General features: G+C 44.3%; 1 protein-coding gene across 1 annotated transcript; it reads right to left on the reverse strand.

Annotated features, from left to right (window-relative positions):
* Positions 1 to 4,054: 4,054 nt before the first annotated feature.
* Positions 4,055 to 18,914, reverse strand: LOC139325373 (cytochrome P450 3A24-like). The gene is made up of 13 exons (XM_070955210.1): positions 18,836 to 18,914; positions 16,498 to 16,591; positions 15,801 to 15,853; positions 14,506 to 14,605; positions 13,786 to 13,899; positions 12,939 to 13,027; positions 11,714 to 11,862; positions 11,220 to 11,347; positions 10,674 to 10,746; positions 8,524 to 8,684; positions 7,170 to 7,396; positions 5,921 to 6,083; positions 4,055 to 4,216 (listed from the first exon to the last, which is right to left on the reverse strand). Exons 1-13 carry the CDS (start codon positions 18,907 to 18,909, stop codon positions 4,121 to 4,123), a joined length of 1,521 nt encoding a protein of 506 aa, XP_070811311.1. The 5' UTR covers positions 18,910 to 18,914; the 3' UTR covers positions 4,055 to 4,120.
* Between the last annotated feature and the right edge of the window lie 4,174 nt (positions 18,915 to 23,088).

Genomic DNA, 23,088 nt, shown 5'->3' on the forward strand with positions numbered 1-23,088 from the left:
CTCCTCCTCCTCCTCCTCCTCCTCCTGCATCATTCCTTCTCCTTCTTTCTCTTTCTCTTTCTCCTTCTCTCCTCTCTTTCCTTCCTGTCTCCTTCTCCTCCACCATCATTCTTCTCCTCCATCACCATTTCATTTTCATTTCATTTTCATTTTATTAAATTTGTATACCGCCCTACTCCCGAAGGACTCAGGGCAGTCTCCTTCTCCTCCACCATCATTCCTTCTCCTTTTGCTTCTTTCTCTTTCTCCTCCTCTTCTCTTACCTTCCTGTCTCCTTCTCCACCATCATTCTTCTCCTGTATCACCATTCAATCTCCTTTTCCTCCTCCACCACCACGATCATTCCTTCTCCTTCTTTCTCTTTCTCCTTTTCTCCTCCCTTGCCTTCCTGTCTCCTTCTTTTGTACCTTCCCCACTGCTGCTATTCTCCAAAGCACCAGAAGGCAGGACAAGAAGTGATGGGTGGAAACTCATCAAGGAGAGAAGCAACTTAGAACTAAGAAGAAATTTCCTGACAGTGAGAACAATTAACCAGTGGAACAACTTGCCTCCAGAAGTTGTGAAAGCTCCAACACTGGAAGTTTTAAAGAAGAGGTTGGATAACCATTCGTCTGAAGTGGTATAGGGTTTCCTGCCTAAGCAGGGGGTTGGACTAGAAGACCTCCAAAGTCCCTTCCAACTCTGTTATTCTAAATTAATTATTTCACCAATATGGTGGGTGCCTTAGAGCTTTAGTTTGACTGGAGAGCTGGACATGCCAATGATCGTGGCCAAAGATGACCAGATGTAGAATAGTTGCAGGATTTTATCTCCTATGTTCACCATGGAAGGAGGTAAGACCTGAATCCAGCTAACACCATGTCCTAACTTCATCTTTGATTATTATTAGAAAAGCAAATGGGTGCCCCAACTATCTGGAGTTATCCTGATTACCTATCCGAAAGTGATGGTCAAAGTTGTATTGAGTAGTAACTGATTCCTAGGAAGATCCAGAGGTGCTTTTTCAAAAGGCAGCTGGAGTTTCTTGTGAGATGCGAACGGTCCAACGAAAAAACCTCCCTCCCTCCCTCCCTTTCTCTTTCTCTCTTTCTCTTTCTCTCTCTGTCTCTCTTTCTTTTCTATCAGATAAATCAGCTTTTTTTATTACCATGTAATCTTTTCTGTGCATGCAAGAGCTATGACAGGTGCCAGATAAAATAGCTTTGGGTAATAATAGTTGTCTTTTAAATAAGAAAGTACATATATACGCTCCTACTTTCCAATATAACTGGAGTGGTTTAAATATGCAGGACTTTTCGTAGACGGGGAAAAAGCACTGAAGAAATGTTTCTTTGAGTCTCAGTCCCAGATTTTATTAAAAACTAATTTTTCTCCAGCTCTTCAATTAGCAAGTGAAATTCATCTTTAAATCCAGGTTAGAGTCTGGCAGTGGTGAAATCCATTTTTTTTTATTGAAAAGTTTTATAGAAAGTACAAACATTTTCACCCCCCCACCCTTCCCCCCTCAACCCCTCCCTCCCCTTTCCAACCCCCCCCTTTCCCTCCTTCCCCCCCACCCCCCTCCCTAGACTTCCCAGAACAAGCACAGGGTATAGCATTCAAAAATCAAAAGCTAGAATATGCTAACAAATTGTTACATTTCATATTCTCCCTAGATCCTTAACTCCTTATAATTCAAAAAACAAACATAAACTACTCAAAGTTAGTTCATTCATATGCTATATGAATCTTCTTATTCGGATACTTCTTCTGTATGTAATCGATCCATCTTCTCCATTCCAATATATATCTTTCATTTGAATGGTCTTTAAGATATGATGAAATTTGAAATGGTGAAATCCATTTTTTTTTACTACTGGTTCTGTGGGCGTGGCTTGGTGGGTGTGGCAAGGGAAGGATACTGCAAAAATCTCAATTCCCGCCCTACTCCAGGGGAAGGATACTGCAAAATTCCCATTCCCACCCCACTCTGGGGCCAGCCAGAGGTGGTATTTGCTGGTTCTCCAAACTGCTCAAAATTTCTGCTACCGGTTCTGCAGAACCTGTCAGAACCTGCTGGATTTCACCCCTGGATCCTGGCAGCTACAGCTGGGAGGTTTTGTAATGACATGGAGAGCAAAGCGCCATCTACTGCAAACACCCTCTACCAGGTCATCTATTGCTAGGATGATTTTCTCAGCCCCTAAAAAACCATATCCAGAGGTTTTCTGGATACCCAAAGAAGACACAGAGACAACAATCTCACCATGGATTAACTATTTCTGCTTGGCTTCATTAAGGTTGCCGACACAGATTTTGCTGAATTAACAGATGTGGGGCAGATTCTTCTTTTTGAAGAGTGGGGCAAAACCCCCACAGCTGGTTTTGAAGGCATCTAAAATTGTATCTTTTATCTAAGGTAAATTTTGTAAAGGTTCCCCTTGCACATATGTGCTAGTCGTTCCCGACTCTAGGGGGTGGTGCTCATCTCCATTTCAAAGCCGAAGAGCCAGCGCTGTCCGAAGACGTCTCCGTGGTCATGTGGCCGGCATGATTCAACGCCAAAGGTGCACGGAACGCTGTTCCCTTCCCACCAAAGGTGGCCCCTATTTTTCTCCTTGCATTTTTTACCTGCTTTCAAACTGCTAGGTTGGCAGAAGCCGGGACAAGGAATGGGAGCTCACCCCGTTACGCGGCGCGAGGGATTCGAACTGCTGAACTGCCGACTTTTCGATCAACAAGCTCAGTGTCTTGGCCACTGAGCCACCGCTTCTCTAAGGGTACCTTAGCACAGTAGGTAATATTTGGGTCTTCTAACCTAGCCATATCTTAAGACTTCTTCAACCGCTTTGCCAAGATCTTTCTCCCAAAATAGAAATCTTTCCCTCCAGGCCTAAACTTTATTATGTCATCTGATCGACACCCAGAATTGCGTTGTGTAATGGGATGAGGCCACCTTGTATTAAGCGAGCATTATTCCAGGTCTTGAGAAATGGCTTGGTGGAGGACATCTACTTCACAGGTAGAAAGTCCAATATCTGACATTTCCTGGTGAGATTAAAGCTGCCGAAAAACTCAGGGGTTTCCCCCCTGATACTTTGTAATGACTGCCCTACTCAAAAGTTGTATTTAGACAGGATGCTAGTATGTTTTTATTGTGAAATCTTTTCGTGACCAACAGGTGCTTTTCCTCTCTCCAGGTACAGCAGCTCTTCACAAAACCTCTTTTATGTATTTCATCACCATTCTAGTCAAGGGACTCTGAGGCAGCCCGCAGGGAGATGATGTAGGAGCTTCCTTTGGCAGAAGAAGAATGAAACTTAGAGAGGACTCAGAAACCTGCGCTGGTACACAATGCGGCTCCTTGGATGCTTTGAGTGGCATGAGTCACTCAAAATGAAGTTTGTTTTATTAAATTTATAAACTGCCCTACTCCCGAAGGACTCAGGGCGGTGATCAGGCACAGAATAAAATACATAAATACAAAGGTTAGAAACAATTTAAAACCAAATTAAATGATTTAGCCCAAGACAATTAAAAATCCCAATAATTTCAAGCAAATTAAAATTTCAGTTTAAAAAATTAAAAAGAAAGGGGAGAAAATTAGGCCAGGCCGGCTTGCTGGAATAGGAGGGTCTTAAGAGCACGGCGTGAGGTGTTTATTAAATAAACAGGTTTATTATTACTATATTCTTTTTAAAAAGTGAAGACAGGAGGGATTCCAAGAAAAATTGGGAGGGAGGCAAGGAGGGAAGGAAGGAAGGAAGATGGAGGGGGAGAGAGGAAGGAAGGAAGGAAGGAAGGAAGGAAGGAAGGAAGGAGTAGGAAAGAGGAAGGGAAGAAAAGGGAGGGAGGGAATGAGGAAGAAAGAAAGAAAGAAAAGGGAGGGAGGGAGGGAGAGTGGGAGAGTGGGAAGAAGGAAAGGAAGGGAAGGAGGGAGAGAGGGAGGGAGGGAGGAAGAAAAGGAAGGGAGGGAAGGAGAGTGGGAAGAAGGAAGGGAAGGGAAGGGAAGGGAAGGGAAGGGAAGGGAAGGGAGGGAGGGAGGGAGGGAGGGAGGAAGGAAGGAAGGAAGGAAGGAAGGAAGGAAGGAAGGAAGGAAGGAAAGGAAGGCACCACTGCCTCTTTGCAGCCTCCAGAATGTCTAATCCTCATGTTTCACTACGACTCTGGGCACCAACTTCAACATGATGGGCTTCTTCGTCCTGAGGAATCCTTTGTCTTCCAGCTCCAAGGGGATCTTCCCCATTGACCAAAAGAAAAGGAGACAGAAAACATCAGAGACATGGAATTAAACAGAGATGATTCCACTAACAAGGTGACTACCAAGAACTGTTCTGACCTAGGCTTCCCCAGCAGCCGAGTCCTCGTCCTGATAAACCCCTTTTATTTAATTTACAGTGAATTCCTCTGCAGCAAAGTCTTTCGTCTCCCACCGTCTTTCAAGATCGCTCACAATTACCGACCTTTATCAGGCTTGGAGAGTGGCCCGGCCGATATCTTTCAGATGCCCGCAATACTTGGCAAGAATGCAGGAATGAACTAATTGTCTCCTGCAAACTCCACTCCCTTTTTGCTCCCCTGTTATTCCCTCTGGGAGGGGCCATTCATCGTCCACCTGTGGCCTTACTCCCTAGTCGACCCTTGTTCCCTAGCTGTTCCCTTCTCCTGGCAGCTCTGCGCATCTGCACACTGGGAACAGGATCCAGCTGTTCGTCTGCCTCACTGATGTCCGACTCCGAAGGCAGCTGACAACTGTCAGACGGCCCTGTCCCTCTCTCTGCCTCTGACACAGAGCCTTCCCCAGACTCCAGGACTGGCCCATGTTCCTCCCCAACCTCCTCACTCTCCGAATCTGCTGCCAGATCTGCTGGCTGCTGACAGGCCACAACAAGAACCATGTTTTACATACCAGCCTTTTCCTACGCCTGCACAATGCCTCGCTTATATTTTGTTCAACTCAAATACTTCCCCACCACCACCACCATTGTCTGTGTTGCAATTGACAAAGGCGCTTCACTAGGGGCTTCACTCTGCTGTGAGCATCAAATAAGATTCTATTCTCAGTTAAGACGTAGAAGCAAAACTATGTGTTCGAGAATCACACACACACACACGGGATGGACTAGGCTTTTCACCCTGATAAGATGACCCTGTCTTTGCAAAGAGATCTTGCTTTCACGTTCATCATCTCCTTGTGTCTTTGAACAAGAAATATGTGTGTGTTGTGATCCGCTGGCAACCAGCGGAGCTAGCAGCAGAGTCGGACAGTGAGGAGGCTGGGGAGGGACATGGGCCAGTCCTGGAGTCTGGGGGAGGCTCGGACGAGGGCTCTGCATTGGAGGCAAAGATGAGGCCAGGACCATCTGGGAGTTATGTGCTGACTCCGGAGCCTCCAGAATTTGATGTCAGTGAGGCAGAGGAACGGGGGAGCCTGTTCCCAGTGCGCGCATGTGCAGAGCTGCCAGAAGGCAAGAACAGTTAAGACAAAAGGGGCGACTCGGGAGTAAGGCTTGGAGATGATTGGCCCCTCCCATAAGACATAAAGGAGGAGCAAATGCACATGAGCCTTTGCAGGAAGCAACTTTGTTCATGCTGGTTGGTTTAAATTCTGAAGCTCCGTTTTGACTCTGTGCTCCGTTTGGCCTTGCAAAATTAATTGCCAATTAGGTCTTGGCAGCGTTTCAAGGGAGATAAAGGTGGGTGCTTATCAGCCTTATCCCGAAGGACTGTGGGAGACTTCTGTTGGGCTCTTTACAAACTATTTGTACGGGCTGTGAATGAACGGAATTCACAGCCGTTGAAATAAAAAGAGGGTTTTTGGGACTAATTGTGTGCTTTTTACTGTCTCATGAAGCCTAGGTCAGAACAGTGTGAGACGGGAAATCGGTTGAGTAAACTCTTTAGCAGATGAGCAGGAACCAACCCAAGTTGTAAAACTCACCGGTGTTTCTTTGCAGGTTTGGAAGCGAAATCTTTGCAGCGAAACCACCAGACCCATTTTCAGCACCAGGAGGGCGAAACGCATAGCGACGCAGTTCCTGGGACCCGCTCCGAAAGGGAGGAACACATACGGGTCTAGGCTCTCTTTGTTCTCTTTACTAAACCTATTTGCAAATCAGAAAAAAAATCACGGTTGAGTAAAGCTACTATTCCCAATAGTCTGTACCTCAGTTCTGTAACTGTAACTGCAACTGGCTCCTTCACCACTGGATAAACTGGACTGAGACCAATGAAGAAAGATAAATGTTTGTGGAGAGAGATCATTGTGGATCTGATGTGGTGGAATGTAGTCTGGATTCCCAGAAGGGAGGGGCTGCATTTCAGAGGACCAAAAGACTGAAATTTATATGGTTTGGTTGGCGGGAAGAGAATTAAGATGGCCCTTCTGTATTGATTCTCAGAGTATTTTAGGAGAAGAGTGGGCATAGCTGGGGAGGTGGTCGTTAACCTAGAGTTTTTATGTTCCCACGGTCTAACCCCCATTCACTCTTATCTGGTGCCAATTTAGTGTTGAACTTTAGATGATTAGATTTTTGGCTGGAGCAATAAATCTTCTGAACTGCAACTTAACGTATGTTCTGATTCTCTGCCTCTGACAAGAATATTTTTAATGATGCAAGGAGTTGCTTTAGTTTGGCAAGATTCTGTCTACAGGTGAGGAACAATGTTGTTGTTAGTTGCGAAGTCATGTCCGACCCATCGCGACCCCATGGACAATGTTCCTCCAGGCCTTCCTGGAGGAACAAGAAAGAGAAGTATTTAGAAGTAGTTTCTGCTTAATTAATTTGGATTTCTCGGGGAGTTATGCCCACGAATCCTTGAGCCTACTACGGCATCCAATTAGTGACAGCTACAATGTAGGTCAACAAGGCCTATTTCTCCTATTTTGACCCACCCGTCACGGTTCAAAGAGGGAATCTTTTCTAAATGAAAAGATGGTAGATGAAATGTAATTTCCTTCATGTACTTTTACTCTTCTACTCCTGTCAGTGTGGCTTGATGCCAGCTGCCCTTCAGCTTTTTGTTCAGTTGCTGGGACATTAAACGAAGCCATTGTCTCAGCTGCTACAGTCAATTTAAGCATCATTTTCTCCCATGGAGTTAATTAAGTTCCACATAAAGTTTATGGGGGTGGATCATAAAAAAATGTCCTGTGTGACTTCAGAAGGACAGAATTCCTCACAACATACCTCTCAGGTCTGTACTCTTCGGGCTCAGGCCAATATTCGGGGATCCGATGTAGGACAAAAGCGGGAATCAAAACCACAGTCCCTTGTGGGATGGTCACTCCATGGATTTCCACTGTCTTTTTGCAAATTCTTTCAAGCCGTGTCCCCGGAGGGTAAAGGCGAAAAGCTTCATTCACCACCATATCGAGATATTCCATTTGATGGAGTGCGTCATAGGTGGGAGGAGTCTGCCCAAAAGGCGAAAACAAGACAGAATAAAGTAATATGACATTCTAGGATATAAGAAGTGACCTGCATATAGATACGTTCATTGTGTTGGTTGTGTACATATGTACACATGCATGTATGCATGTATGTAGGTATATACGCACACACACAATTACACACACACACACACACACATAAATACAACATACACACACACATACATATATTGCGAACTATCCTAAAAATACGAGTTCCAGGTGTAGCTATAAAAGAAGAGAGAGACATCACGATCTTTGGAACTTAAAATATACTATCCAGTGGATAATATATTTTAAATTCCAGAGATCATGATGTCTGTTTCTTCTTTTATGTATGTATGTATATCTATCTATATCTTTCTTTCTATCTTTCTCTCTCTCTCTCTCTCTCTCTCTCTCTCTCTCTCTCTCTCTCTCTCTCTCTGTGTGTGTGTGTATGTGTGTAATTGTGTATGTGTAATTGTGTGTGTGAGCATATATATGTGTGTGTATACATTCATCACACAAACACACAGTTATATAGATATAGATATGTGTGTGTGTCTGTCTGTCTATCTATCTATCTATCTATCTATCTATCTATCTATCTATCTATCTATCTACCTACCTACCTACCTACCTACCTACCTACCTACCTACCTACCTTTCTACCCCCTCCCCCCCTCTCTATTTCTTGTGGAATAGAAATTTGGGAAAACTGGCCACCTCCCATCTAATTAAGATTCCCATTTCAGTTACGTAAGAATTGCAAAAAGGAAAAGAAATCCTGTCCTGTCAGAATAAGACTCTGGTTTTGCTCTTCTGGAAGAACTCATCTGCTATACTTGGGAAGCACCCAACCTGACAAGGAGGAGGGATCAAACGAGAAACTAGCCTGGAGTCACTGCGCAACCACAAAAGAACTAGGGCTGATCCCACTCCAGTTCCTTGGAGCTTTATCTAATTATTCCCAGGAGCTGGCTACTAGACGGGGAGATTCCTGTACTATAGGCAGAACATAATAAAGTAGTTAGCTTGAACTCTGCATGTGTAGATCTGGTTATTTGTGCCTGACAGCTCCTAAAATGACCCACCCTCAACCAAGAGAGCACCCCAAAAAGGAGTCTTACCTGATTGGGAAAAGTGTCATTGATCTCTTGGTACAATTTCTCTTGAACGTCGGGGTGTGTGGCCAGACAATAAGACATGAAGCTGAGGGACGTACCGGTGGTCTCATAGCCACCAAAGATAAAAAAAAATGACTGGGCCAAAATTTCATTGTCTGTTAAAGCTGTTGGACGAGAAAGGAAAGAAGAAGTTTGTGATCATCCAAACTGCATTCACTCTTACACCACACCTACACAACAGCAAATATCTCAGACTGATTTGTTGTGGCTTTCAGGGTAACCCAATTATCCAGGGGATCCGATTTGATCAACAACTTTAGACAGCTCCCTCTCTCTCCCTCCCCCTCTCTCTGTCTCTCTCTGCCTCTCTCTCTCTCTCTCTGTGTGTGTGTCTCTCTCTCTGCCTGTCTCTTTCTCTCTCTCTCTGTCTCTCTCTCTCTGTCTGTCTCTCTCTCTGTCTGTCTCTCTTTCCCTCTCTGCCTCTCTCTCTCTCTGCCTGTCTCTCTCTCTCTCTCTGTGTGTGTGTGTGTGTCTCTCTCTCTCTTTCCCTCTCTGCCTCTCTCTCTCTCTCTCTCTCTCTCTCTCTGTCTCTGTCTCTCTCTGTCTCTGTCTCTGTCTCTCTTTTTCTCTCTGCCTGTCTCTTTCTCTCTCTGCCTGTCTCCCTCCCTCTCTCCCTCTCCCTCTCCCTCCCTCCCTCCCTCCCTCCCCCCCCCCCCCTCTCTCTCTTTCTTTCTCTGTCTCATCACATGAAGAACATCAGCAGCTGTATTTGCAGCTGCAGCCTGGGGAAACTAAAATACCAAATGTTAGTTTAATCAAATGAACACATTGTGGGGTGAGGTGTTTTTTCCGGTTGACTAAGCCTTCCGTCCTTCTGAGATCAATAAAATGAGGACCCAGATTGTTGGGGGCAATATGCAAATAATTCTTCTACATTGTAAACTACCCAGAGAGCGCTATAAACCATTATGGGGTAGTAGATAAGCCGAAATGCTATTGCTATTGAATTCTGGCACAGTAAAGGAAAAGCAGAGAGAGACCAATGGAATACTGCAACCAATTTTGGTCATCGTACTGCAAAAAAAGATGTTGAGACTTTGGAAAAAGTTCAGAGAAGAGCAGCTAAGATGATCAAAGGCCTGGAGACTAAACCACATGAAGAACAACTGCAGGATTTGGGTCTGGCTAGTCTAAAGAAAAAAAGAATGAGAGGTGACATAATAGCAGTCTTCCAGCGTTTGAGGGGCTGCCACAAAGAAGAGGGGGTCAAATTATTCTCCAAAGCACCAGAAGGCAGGACAAGAAGCAATGGTTGGAAACTGATCAAACTGACAATTAACCAGTGGAACAGCTTGCCACCAGAGGTTGTGGGCGCTCCATCACTGGGGTTTTTTAAGAAGAAACTAGGCAGTCACTTATCTGAGATGGTATAGGTTCTCCTGCTTGAGCAGTGGGCTGGACGAGAAGACCTCCAAGGTCCCTTCCAGCTCTATTCTATTCTAATTCTAATAGATCTAAAATGAATCAACCTTAAACTTCCAGAGTCTTTAGATTCTTCTCTCTTTCCCTTCGCTTTCTCCTTTCAAACTCACTTCAACTAACGTTAACTAAATTTTGCAGAAAACAACCTAAAGCTGTCAATAAGCCATAGACAAGCATAATTATAGTTTAAGGCTATATTTGAATGGTGACTAATTTAAAATAGGAACATTTGATCTCCTTCTGGTCACTCTGTTCTAAGAGGCAGGCATGGAGAGCGAGAAAACTTAAAGGAAGAGGTCTGAAGTTAAAGTTGCGTCCCTTCTGGATCGCGATGACCTAAAGTACAGGTAAGCTGAAAATCCAAGGCGATAGTCACTTAAAGGAGTGATGTAGGTTTTATCATCCATCAATTATTTGAGGGGATGCCACAAAGAGAAGGGGACCAAGTTATTCTCCAGAGCACCTGAGGGCAGGACAAGAAACAATGGATGGAACCTAATCAAGGAGAGAAGCAACCTAGAACTAAGGAGAAACTTCCTAACAGTGAGGACCATGACCTCGTGGTCTTAGCATTTTTTGCTAATGCTTATCTTGAGTTCATCCATGTGCCTCAATATGCTCCAAGCAACCTTATATATATATATTTTCAAAAGCAAGATCTGTAACTTTACCTTTCTCTGAATCCCCAGAGGCGATGGCTGCAGCTTGTACGTCCATCATGAGCTGAAGAAAATCAACTCGGTTCTGGAATGGTAGAAAGACCAAAAAACTGTCATTAAGGAGATGGAACTGTCATTGATGGGTCCAATTGCCCACTGCAGAATTAGAAGGCGTGTGAGGGCTCCTTAGTGCTCTCTGAGCTTGCTTGTTTTATTGCAATGTTTCACTACCCAACTAAGGAACATCATCAGCGCTAGAAGGGAGGGGGGAGGGTTTATTATCATCATAGCACTGATGGCGTTATGAAACGAGTGAAAGAAAATAAGCAAGCTCAGAGAGCATCAACGACCCCACAGTTTTTCTTCCTCCTCCTCCTCCTCCTGATCATCATCATCATCACTCCACAAATCTCACTCCCTTTATTCTCTTTTATCAGAAACGCAAGTGGAAGTTCTGCAACCTGCTTGGAATGCACAAACACACACCGAGAGCACAAAAACCCAGCTCCCGAGGGCCACGGAAGAAGAGCAAGCATGAGACAAAAAGCCCAGACTGACCATGCGGTCCTTCTTTTGTCGATCTTCTTTCATCTTTTTCAAGATCTTGAGGAAGAAGTCCATGGAAGACTTGGGGAATAAGGTCAAGTTGAGTTTCTTCAGAACTGGGATAAGGAATGGGAAAAGGACTGGGGGGAGGTGTGAGGTGGGGAGAAAAGCAAACAGATCATTTACATAAACACAACCAAGCTGCAACACAACGACAAGAGAAACCCGTAGGAGGTCTCCATGAGCTTCTAAGAGATTCTAGCAAAATTGTAGTTACATGAGAAGGTAACAATCATGATTGAGGCAGCCTAAAACCAGGGGTGAAATGCTTCTGGTTTGGTCCGGTTCGCCCGAACAGGTAGTAAAAAAGGCTACTGGTTCACCGAACTGGTAGTAAAAAATGCAAAAAAAAATTTCTGACGATGAGGTGAGCGACACACAATTGTGTCCTCCATGAAAATGTCAAGCATGAAGTGCAGCCTTTGCAGCCTACAAAGACATCTTACCAACCAAGATTAAAAGAGGGCTGAGGCGGCTAAATCTGAGGAACTTCTTCATGTGCACAACAACCGGATCGTCGGGATGGTTGAGGGAATCAATGTTGACACTGAATGAAGTGCTGGTTACCACATCCAAGCTGTAGGCTGAAAAGAACCTGGAGGGATGAAGGAGAAGCATAGCATGGAGGTTTATTTATTTATTTATTCATTTTATTCATTTATTTAGTTTGTCAAACATGTACGAGATAACAGGTATAAGTATGAACATGGACAAGAGCACATGAAATGAGTACAAATAAATGGGGGAACAGTAGGACAAGGACGGTAGGCATGTTGGTGCACTTATGCACGCCTCCTTTACGGACCTCTTAGGAATGGGGTGAGGTTGACAGTAGACAGTCTAAGGTTAAAGTTATGGGGGTTTGAGGACGCAACAATGGAGTCAGGTAGGGCATTCCAGGCATTGACCACTCTGTTGCTGAAGTCGTATTTTCTGCAATCGAGTTTGGAGCTTGAGATTGTATCTATTGTTTGCCCGTGTATTATTGTGGTTGAAGCTGAAGTAGTCGTTGACAGGTACGATGTTATAGCAGACAATTTTGTGTACTATGCTTAGGTCAGACCGTAGGCGGCAAAATTCAAGGTTGTCCAAGCCCAAAATTGCAAGCCTGGTGGCATAAGGGATTCTATTGCAAGCAGAGGAGTGGAGGACTCTTCTCATGAAATACCTCCGGACCCGCTCAATTGTATTAATGTCCAATATACAGTGCGGATTCCAGGCAGATGAGCTGTATTCGAGGATTGGTCTGGCAAAGGTTTTGTATGCCCTAGTTAGCAGTGCAGTGTTACCGGAGAAGAAGCTTCACAAAATTAGGTTAACAACTCTTAATGCCTTTTTGGCAACGGTGAGCTCTGGTGCTTAGATCATTTGAAATGAATACTCTAGGTCCTTGACAGAGTGAAGGTCGTCTACGAGGTCGTATTCGCCCAGCTTGTATTTGGTGTTCTGGTTTTTGTTGCCAATGTGTTCAACCATTAGAACCATTAGAAGCCACCTCACGATACATTCAACAGATGATCTCAGGGAATCCTTAACAGCTGCACGAGGGATTCCACGTATTATGGAAAATGTGAATCCATTTGGATTACAAATTTGGATTACAAATTCCCCTTTTGTAAGTTTCTGTTAGCAAAGGGATGCTCCCTAGCCAACCTCACAGATATTACTTACAGCTTCATATCTATGGTTTCACCCTTCTCCACTTTCTTCTGGATGTTCTTCTCCAAGATTTCATTATAATGGTTGATGATGGGCATCATCTGAAAGGAAGACCAATGGAGAAGATGCTGAAGACACTTTATAGAATGAAAGCAACAAGTCAGCTCAGAGAGCCATTTACTTTTTTAAAAAAAAATATTTTTATTATCCATTTTCCTTTATTATACATCACATTTCCAGTTTTGCAACTCCAGTGTACTGGTTGTATCAGGTCCTTTTTAAGTACAAATAGTATTAATACACCCTGAGGATATCCATTATTCTCGTAGCCATACAGTATAGTCTCTTTTAAATACATAATGTTGTACGTCATCGTTATAACCATTGTTTTCATAGTTATGCCATAAAACTCTATAGCAGTGATGGCTAACCTTTTTCTCTTCGTGTGCCAAAAGCACACCCCCACGCATGGGTGAACAACCCCCCATGCCCCTCGCACATACACACATGACCCCCCCCAGCTTTTCCAGAGCATGATCTTTTCGCAGGCGCTGCAGTTCCGAAAATTGGCCTGTGCAAGGACGCTGGCCATCTGATCATTGGGCCCGTATGCACACTAGAACATGGCAATTCGGCTTTTCTGGAGCATGGCTCTGACGAGCGCATGTGCACGATGCTTCCGTGTGACCTTTTCAGCACTCGGTGCTGAAAAGGTTCGCCATCACTGCTCTAAGCTAACTAAGGCAGACTTCGCTTCAAATCAACCGCTGACAATGCTTAAGGGCAGCTTTCTGGGTTTTCTTCAGGCAACACAAGAATCCTTGAGAAGTCCAAAGGGCCTCCAACCCTCATCTCTTACCTCTTTCAGCCTTCCACTGGTGAAAGTGGGAGATATGGCGTTGCGAATCCTCTTCCACTGTTCATCGACAACGACGGCTATGGCTGTGTCCAGATTTCCATTCAGACCCAAGTCCTGAATAAGGTGAAAGAGCAAGAAAATAAAAACCGAAATGCCTCCTGTTATTCTTCTCTGTCCTTTCTTTTCAATTTGCTGTCTTCTTAACTAAGTATACTATCTATCTATCTATCTATCATCTATCTATCATCTATCTATCATTATCAATATCTATCTATCCATCTTTCTCTATCATTATCAATATCTATCTATCTATCTATCATCTATCTATCTATCTATCTATCATCTATCTATCTATCTATCTATCTATCTATCTATCTATCTATCTATCCATCTATCCATCTTTCTCTATCATCTGTCTGTTTTCTGTCTGATAGACAGACAGACAGACATCTACTACTATTCTGGAATTCAAGATGGCATATATATCATTCCTTCTCCAATCTCTTCCACAACCATTATATGAGTTAGGTTGAGAAAGTGTGATTGGCCCAAAGTTACCCAGGTGGCTTCCAGTTTTGAGGGAGACCTTGGACCCAGGTCTCCCCAGGGCCAGCCCAACATCTAAACCACAATACTAGGCCTTCTCTTCTAAATTCCCTTGCAGGAGTTCTATTTCCCAGCCCCAGTGAAGTTCTCACAACCTCAAGTTAGGATACCTACCCGGCGATTGGTGAAATAAATATAGAATTCTTTGACCAGGATGGTTTTAATGAGGGCGGGATCCAAAATGGCCATCACAGGTTGCCGGCCATCAAATATTCTAATTGTCAAAATAAAAAAAAGATGTTTTGAAATGTAGACTATTATCTTTATAAGAAGACAGGATCAAGGCTTCCTATTTTCCAGCTGAACAATTGGCCAAGCAGAGAACATGGTCCTAAGGTTTGGTTCTCGACTCAAAAGGGATGTGTGAGGAGATCCTTGGTGCTCTCTGAGCTTGGTTGTTTTCTTGCAGACATTTCACGACTCAACAAGGGTAACATCATCAATCCCAGCTGCAACATACACATCCCTCTGGATACCAATAAAGGAGAATATCTGTAGCTCAGGGTTGAAGTGAAGGGTCCTTGGTGCTCTTTGAGCTTGCTTGTTTTCTAGTTTTCTTCTTCTTCTTCTTCTTCTTCTTCTTCTTCTTCTTCTTCTTCTTCTTCTTCTTCTTCTTCTTCTTCTTCTTCTTCTTCTTCTTCTTCTCCTCCTCCTCCTCCTCCTCCTCCTCCTCCTCCTCCTCCTCCTCCTCCTCCTCCTCCTCCTCCTCCTCTACCACCACCACCTCTCCACAAACACAATTCCCTTCTAGCACTGATGATGTTCTCTAGTTGGGTCATGAATTGTCTGCAAGAAAACATGGAAGCTCAAAGAGCACCATGGACATCACAACCCTCCACTACTACTACTACTACTTCTTCTTCTTCTTCTTCTTCTTCTTCTTCTTCTTCTTCTTCTTCTTCTTCTTCTTCTTCTTCTTCTTCTTCTTCTTCTTCTTCTTCTTCTTCTTCTTCTTCTTCTCCTTCTTCTCCTCCTCCTCCTCCTCCTCCTCCTCCTCCTCCTCCTCCTCCTCCTCCACCACCACCACCACCACCACCACCACCACCTCCTCTCCACAAACACAACTCCCTTCTAGCACTGATGATGTTACCTAGTTGGGTCATGAAACGCCTGCAAGAAAACGATCAAGCTCAGAGGGCACCAAGAACCCCTCGTGTCAACCCCGAGCTACAGATATTCTCCTTTATTGGTATCCAAAGCGGTGCGTATGTTGCAGCTGTGATTCTGCACAATTGATTACCCCTTAAGGAATTGAGGAAGCGTGGAACTAACTCTCAGGAATGACAAGAAGCTATCCTGCCTACAAGTCTCCCTGGTGATCAAAACCAAATTAAATAATGCAGTTCTTAGAGAATCACGGGGTGAACTGTGAAGTCCTTCTGGAGGGGACATTCCGACAGGTGACTTACCCCCAGATCTTGCCATATTTCTCAAAGCATCTTTGGTCGAACTTCAAAACATCCTGTCGAATTAAAGAAGGAGATGTGTGAAAACTTGGCAATGTAATCCTTTCTCCAGCCAAGACTGGAAGCTTCAATCCATGCATGTTGAGTCTCCATTGATGTGATGTTACAGTTAAACCGATACGGGGACAAGAATTTCAGAATGAAGACCGAGGGATTCTAAGAGAGGTGCCAAAGAAAGGCAGATGGCTTCAGAGGTACTCCTCAGCTTACAACTGAAATAAACGGTCCTAAGTTGAGGACTAGCTGTACTAGTTGCCCTTGATTCTCCTGAATCTTCTTTTGAGGAGGCCAAGAAGAGGTGACACTAGTCACAATCATAATCCTCCTCCTCTTTTAATGACCCCATAATCCCTTGCGGGGTGGAGTCCGGGCAACTGAATGGAGCTGAGCGTTTACATGTTGCCAATGCGGAGTTTTGTTTAGCAGTTATATTCTCAGTGTGCCCAGAGAGAGAAATAACTGCCTCTACCTCGGATCGAACTCACAGCCTCCTGATTGTGAGGCGAGAGCTCCACCTCTAGGCCACCGCAACACTCCTGACACAATATCCCCCACAATTTAGGAAAGGGGAAAAAAGAAGGACCCCTTTTCACCCAAAGTCATTGAGTTGGTCTACAAGCTACTAGTACAATACACTCACATTCCAATGTTCAAGGAAAGTTCCGATAAAAGGCAGGGGTCTTGGCCCAGGAATTCCCAACTTCTTAAAGAAATTATACGGCCAGATCCCATAACTGGAAAAGAAAACAAAACAAAAGAATATCAGCAGGATAATCAGGCAGGACAAGAAGCAATGGGTGGAAACTCATCAAGGAGAGAAGCAACCTGGAATTAAGGAGAAACTTCCTATCAAGTGAGGACAATTAACCCGTGGAACAATTTGCCACCAGGAGTTATGAGTGTTTCATCACTGGAGGTTTTGAAGAAGAGATTGGACAACAATTTGTCTGAAGTGGTGTAGGGTTTCCTGCCTACACAAACTTTGGACTAGAAGACCTAAGTCCAGAAAGGAAGCACTTGAATGCAGTTCAACCAGACAACCCTGTTATGTAAGGAGGGGAAAGGGAGTCCAGCACAATAATGCTTGCAATGACCTTCAAAGGTCACTTGAATGTTGTTCAACCAGACAACCCTGTCATGTAAGGAGGGGAAAGGGAGTCCAGCACAATAATGCTTGCAATGACCTTGCAAGGTCACTTGAATGTTGTTCAACCAGACAACCCTGTCATGTAAGGAGGGGAAAGGGAGTCCAGCACAATAATGCTTGCAATGATCACAACTGATCTCCATAAAAGTAAATTTTGCCTCCCAGTGCAATTGATTTCCTGGTCCAGTCTTGCTAACAGGGAGAGTGACATTGATAGCTATTAATTAGCCCCACCGGGTGAGTTTTGTATGTGCCCAGCCGGATTGTGCCACCACCTGGATATGCTCTGTGGTTTTTCATCTTCTATTCTTTTGCATGTAGCTCAAAGTTGCTTGGAGTAGAGCAAGAGGAAAATGACAGGAAGAAGAAGAGAGGAGAGCAAAGCAGGGAAGGGAAGGGGAGGGAAGGGAAGGGAGGAGAGGAGAGGAGAGGAGAGGAGAAGAGAGAAGAGAGAGGAGAGAGGAGAGGAGAGGAGAGGAGAAGAGCAAGTAGAGTAGAGTAGAAGAGAAGATAAGAGCGAGGAGAGGAGAGGAGAGGAGAAGAGAGAAGAGAGAGGAGAGGAGAGGAGAGGAGAGGAGAGGAGAGGAGAGGAGAGGAGAGGAGAGGAGAGGAGCAAGTAGAGTAGAGTAGAGGAGAAGAGAAGAGAAGAGCAAGTAGAGGAAAGGAGAGGAGAATAGAGAAGAGAGAGGAGAGGAGAGGAGAGGAGAAGAGCAAGTAGAGTAGAGTAGAGTAGAAGAGAAGAGAAGAGTGAGGAGAGGAGAGGAGAAGAGAGAAGAGAGAGGAGAGGAGAGGAGAAGAGCAAGTAGAGTAGAGTAGAAGAGAAGAGTGAGTAGAGGAGAGGAGAGGAAAGAGAGGAGAGGAGAGGAGAGGAGAAGAGCGAGTAGAGTAGAAGAGAAGAGAAGAGCGAGTAGAGGAGAGGAGAGGAGAGGAGAGGAGAAGAGCAAGTAGAGTAGAGTAGAAGAGAAGACCGAGTAGAGTAGACTAGAGGAGAGGAGAGGAGAGGAGAGGAGAATAGAGAAGAGAGAGGAGAGGAGAGGAGTGGAGAGGACAAGAGCAAGTAGAGTAGAGTAGAAGAGAAGAGCGAGTAGAGGAGAGTAGAATAGAGGAGAGGAGAGGAGAGGAGAAGAGAAGAGAGAAGAGAGAGGAGAGGAGAGGAGAAGAGCAAGTAGAGTAGAGTAGAAGAGAAGACCGAGTAGAGTAGACTAGAGGAGAGGAGAGGAGAGGAGAGGAGAGGAGAGGAGAATAGAGAAGAGAGAGGAGAGGAGAGGAGTGGAGAGGACAAGAGCAAGTAGAGTAGAGTAGAAGAGAAGAGCGAGTAGAGTAGAGTAGAATAGAGGAGAGGAGAGGAGAGGAGAGGAGAAGAGAAGAGAGAAGAGAGAGGAGAGGAGAGGAGAAGAGCAAGTAGAGTAGAGTAGAAGAGAAGAGAAGAGCGAGTAGAGGAGAGGAGAGGAGAGGAGAGGAGAGGAGAGGAGAGGAGAGGAGAATAGAGAAGAGAGAGTAGAGAAGAGAAGAGAAGAGAAGAGGAGATAAAAGAAGAGGAGAGCAGAAGAAGAGGTGAAGAAAGGAAAGGGGGGAAGAGAGAACAGGAGAGGAGATAAAGGAAAAAAAAGAGGAGAGGAGAAGAAAAGTATAACAGGAAAAAAAAAAAACACACCCTAAAATCAAATCAAATCAAATCACAACTTAACAGAACTACAATCAAATCACCGGCTGGAAATTCCGCTTTTACGCCCTGAAAGCGCCCCAGCCTGTTGCCCCTGCCCTGCAACTCCGGGGAGGGGTTTCCCCCCTTTTGCTCTCCCCCCGGCCCCCCCCTCTCACCCCCACCTACAGCATCAGCAGGCCCAGGAGCAGCAGGACGAGCGCCCAGGTCTCCAGCGCCCAGCCGAGGACCGGCTCTCCCATGGCCAGCGCTTCTGCAGAGCCTCCGGCGACCTTGGCAACTTCTGAGCCGCGGCTGGAAGTCCCCGAGGTTTTGTAGCCGCCTTCGGGGCTCCTCCTAGGCCTGGCCTCCTCGGACCACTCCCCAGTAGGATGACAAGCCCTGGAATGCCCGGCCAGCCCAGGACTAGATAGTTCTAACAGCTGGAGAGGCTCGCTCCTCTCCTCCTTTTTCTCCTTCTTCTTTCTCTTTCTCCTTCTCTCCTCTCTTCCTTTCCTGTCTCCTTCTCTACCACAATTCCTTCTTTTCCATCTCCCCCCCCGTTCCTTCTCCTCCACCATCATTCCTTCTTCTTCTCCTTTCTCCTCCTCCTCCTCCTCTCATCGTTTCCTGTCTCCTTCTCCACCATCATTCCTTCTTTTCCATCTCCCCCCACCATTCCTTCTCCTCCACCATCATTCCTTCTTCTTCTCCTTTCTCCTCCTCCTCCTCCTCCTCTCTTCATTTCCTGTCTCCTTCTCCACCATCATTCCTTCTTTTCCATCTCCCCACCACCATTCCTTCTCCTCCACCATCATTCCTTCTTCTTCTCCTTTGTTCTCTTTCTCCTTCTCCTCCTCCTCTCTTCCTTTCCTGTCTCCTTCTCCACCACAATTCCTTCTTCTTCTCCTCCACCTCCTCTCCCCACCATTCCTTCCCCTCCACCATCATTCCTGCTTCTTCTCCTTTGTTCTATTTCTCCTCCACTTTGTTTCCTGTCTCCTTCTCCACCACCATTCCTTCTCCTCCATCTCCTCTTCCTCCCCCCACCATTCCTCCTCCTCCCCATCATTCCTCCTTCGTTCTCTTTCTCCTTCTCCTCTTCCTCTCTTCCCTTCCTGTCCCCTTCTCCTCCGCCATCATTCCTTCTCCCCCATCTTCTTCTCCACCTCCTCTACCACCATCACCATTCCTTCTCCTTCTCCTTCTTTCTCTTTCTCCTCCTCTCTTCCCTTTCTGTCTCCTTCTCCTCTATTTTCTCCTCCTCCTCTGCCACCACCACCATTCTGTCTCCTTCTCCTCCTCCAGCATTTCTTCTCTGTCTCCTCCTCTTTTTTCTGGAGTTTTGTCTCAAGCAGAAAGTGGTTTTCCCCCCTTTCTGGGACTCCTTTGTACCCAAGCAAGCACCCTTCCCCTTTGCACCCTGGACTAAGCAAGGCAGCCCTTGCTGCTTGTGCATCTCTTTTCATTCTCACCCCTCACCCCCATGTTTCTCTTGGACCAGTTTCGCTCTCCATCCTCTGCTGATCGTGGGGCACCTCTGCTCTCTCGATGCTTGATGTGTCTGCTGCTCCCTGCTTCTGCAGGAGAGTCCGTTCTTCCAGGAACCAGATTCTGCTTGTGTGACCTTGGAGCAGAGCTTCCCACCTTTTGCACCTTCCTCCCTGCTGGGAATTCCAACTTCTGGCCGGTGTCTTGGTGGGAAGCAGCCGGGTTCAGAAGAAGAAGAAGAAGGGTGTGAGCTGTCCAGTTGTGGTACTGAAGAGGCTTGCCAAGGAGAGGGAGGGCTCTCCATTCGAACAGCAGCTTAGGAGATCCCTTCCTCTGCAGGATGTGGTCATTCTCCTTGGGCGCTGTCCAGTCACCTCCATCGTTTCTTTTCTTTTTCAGAATCAGAATAGAGCTGGAAGGGACCTTGGAGGTCTTCTAGTCCAGCCCCCTGCTCTAGCAGGAGACCCTACACCATTTCTGACAAGTGACTTTTCCAGTCTCTTCTTAAAAACCTCCAGTGTTAAAGCACCTACAACTTCTGGTGGCAAGCTGTTCCACTGGTTAATTGTCTTCACTGTTAGGAAGTTTCTCCTTCATTCTATTCTATTCTATTCTATTCTATTCTATTCTATTCTATTCTATTCTATTCTATTCTATTCTATTCTATTCTATTATTCTATTCTATTCTATTCTATTCTATTCTATTCTATTCTATTCTATTCTATTTATTTTATTTTATTTTATTTTATTTTATTTTATTTTATTTTATTTTATTTTATTTTATTTTATTTTAATTTCTATACTGCCCTTCTCCCGAAGGACTCAGGGCAGTGTACAGCCTGATTAAAAGCACAAGACAAAACAAAATTTAAAATTATTAAAATTATTAAATGATAGGCTCAATTTTAAAACCCCAAATTTAAAATCCCATTTTACTTTACTGCATTCTTATTTTCCCTTTCTTTTCGATTTTTCTTTCAATTTTTTTCTTTTCTGTACTTTTTCTTTTTTTTTTTTCTTATTATTCAGTTTTTTAGTTTGTATTAATTTTTATCTTTTTAAGTGTAAGTTTTAACGCAGCTGCTGTTTAGAAAAGGCAATGTCGAATACTTGCCAAGTATCTAAACGGTACCTGTTTTCTTCATCTTTTGATTTCGTTCTGCAACACTGTAAGAAATTTTATCACGGGGGCCTCTTTGTTTTTATCCAACACTTCTGGAAATTTGGCACGTTAAGAAGAATGCCACACCAACTTATTTTTGTTCTGTAGGCAACAATTTTTTTTTTATCCCCACGCGTGTTGATTCCCAAGGCTCAGAAGAGAGAAAAAAAAATGAAATAAAAATATGTAGCTCAATCAATATTCCGCACCCTTTATAAATTTATGCAAATTAGACAGTAGGAACGATCTATTTGGGATGATTTATTCTGCAATGATGGATCTTCCACGTAATTTCCCAGGGATGAGAAAGAAGGCCGAACAGCCATTTATAACCGAAGAATGATTGAGTGATGCCTCGTCTTCTCTTTTCTCTGAATGTTTGATGGCCAGGAGACAGTCATGGCCACCCCGGATCCTCTCGTCATTAAAGTCTCCTCCGTCAAAGACTCCAGACCCAGTTGACTGACTGCCAGGGAGCGATCCACCAGAGAAGCTGCTGTGAATTATGAGCTGTAAAGTTGAGAGCGCTTTCATAAACTGATTCTCTTTAGACCAGGGTTAGAGGCAAATAGTTCTCTCGCTGGGCACACTGAGAATATATCTGCTGAATAAAACTCTGCATTGGTGACAGGGAAGGGCATCCGGCCAGTAAACGCTCAGCTCCATTCAGTTGCGCAAGACTCCACCCGGCAAGGGATTATGGGGGTCATTAAAAGAAGATGATGATTTGACTGCATGGCTGTGATTCCCAGCTTGCTCTTTGAGATCACATTCCTGAAGATCCCACCGTTTTCCTGATAGGATCAGGGATCTTTCGCCAGACACATTTCCTCTCAAACTGAAGATCCCTTCTACTTGGAGCGGTAGTTTTTTTAGCCTGTTCCCCAAAGTGGCTTTGGAACAAGGACGTTTGATTCTAAAACCGAGCACCTGTGAGATTACATTTAATACCCTCCATTTAATCTATCTATCTATCAATCTATCTATCTATCTATCTATCTATCTATCTATCTATCTATCTATCTATCATCTATCTATCTATCTATCTATCTCTATCTATCTCTCTATCTCTCTATCTCTCTATCTCTCTATCTCTCTATCTCTCTATCTCTCTATCTCTCTATATCTATCTATCTATCTATCTATCTATCTATCTATCTATCTATCTATCTATCTATCTCTATCTATCATCTATCTATCTATCTATCTATCTATCTATCTATCTATCTATCTATCATCTATATCTATCTATCTATCTATCTATCTATCTATCTATCTATCTATCTATCATCTATCTATCTATCTATCTATCTCTATCTATCTATCTATCTATCTATCTCTCTATCTCTCTATCTCTCTATATCTATCTATCTATCTATCTATCTATCTATCTATCTATCTATCTATCTATCTATCTATCTATCTATCTCTATCTATCATCTATCTATCTATCTATCTATCTATCTATCTATCTATCTATCTATCTATCTATCTATCTATCTATCTATCTATCTATCTATATCCTTCTGCTCCGTATTTGTGTGGTTTGGTGCCAGGATCCAAGGATTTTTTTTTTATTTTTTTTAAAAAGAGAAAAAGTCTGGACGTAAAACTAGGCCAGCTCTGCAATTGCTAAGCCATTTTAAATTTGTCATTTTCTCCGGAATAGTTAATGCAGATTATGAGTGTAGATCATAAAAGGCTGAGCACGGGGCTGCAGACACTGAATGTCACACAATGATAAATGGGCTATTTAATCATCGGCGCGCGCACACACACACACACAGAT

Source organism: Pituophis catenifer, unplaced genomic scaffold (genome assembly GCF_029215685.1).
Source record: "Pituophis catenifer annectens isolate HBS135680 unplaced genomic scaffold, rPitCat1.0.hap2 SCAF_16, whole genome shotgun sequence".
Lineage (NCBI taxonomy): Eukaryota > Metazoa > Chordata > Lepidosauria > Squamata > Colubridae > Pituophis > Pituophis catenifer.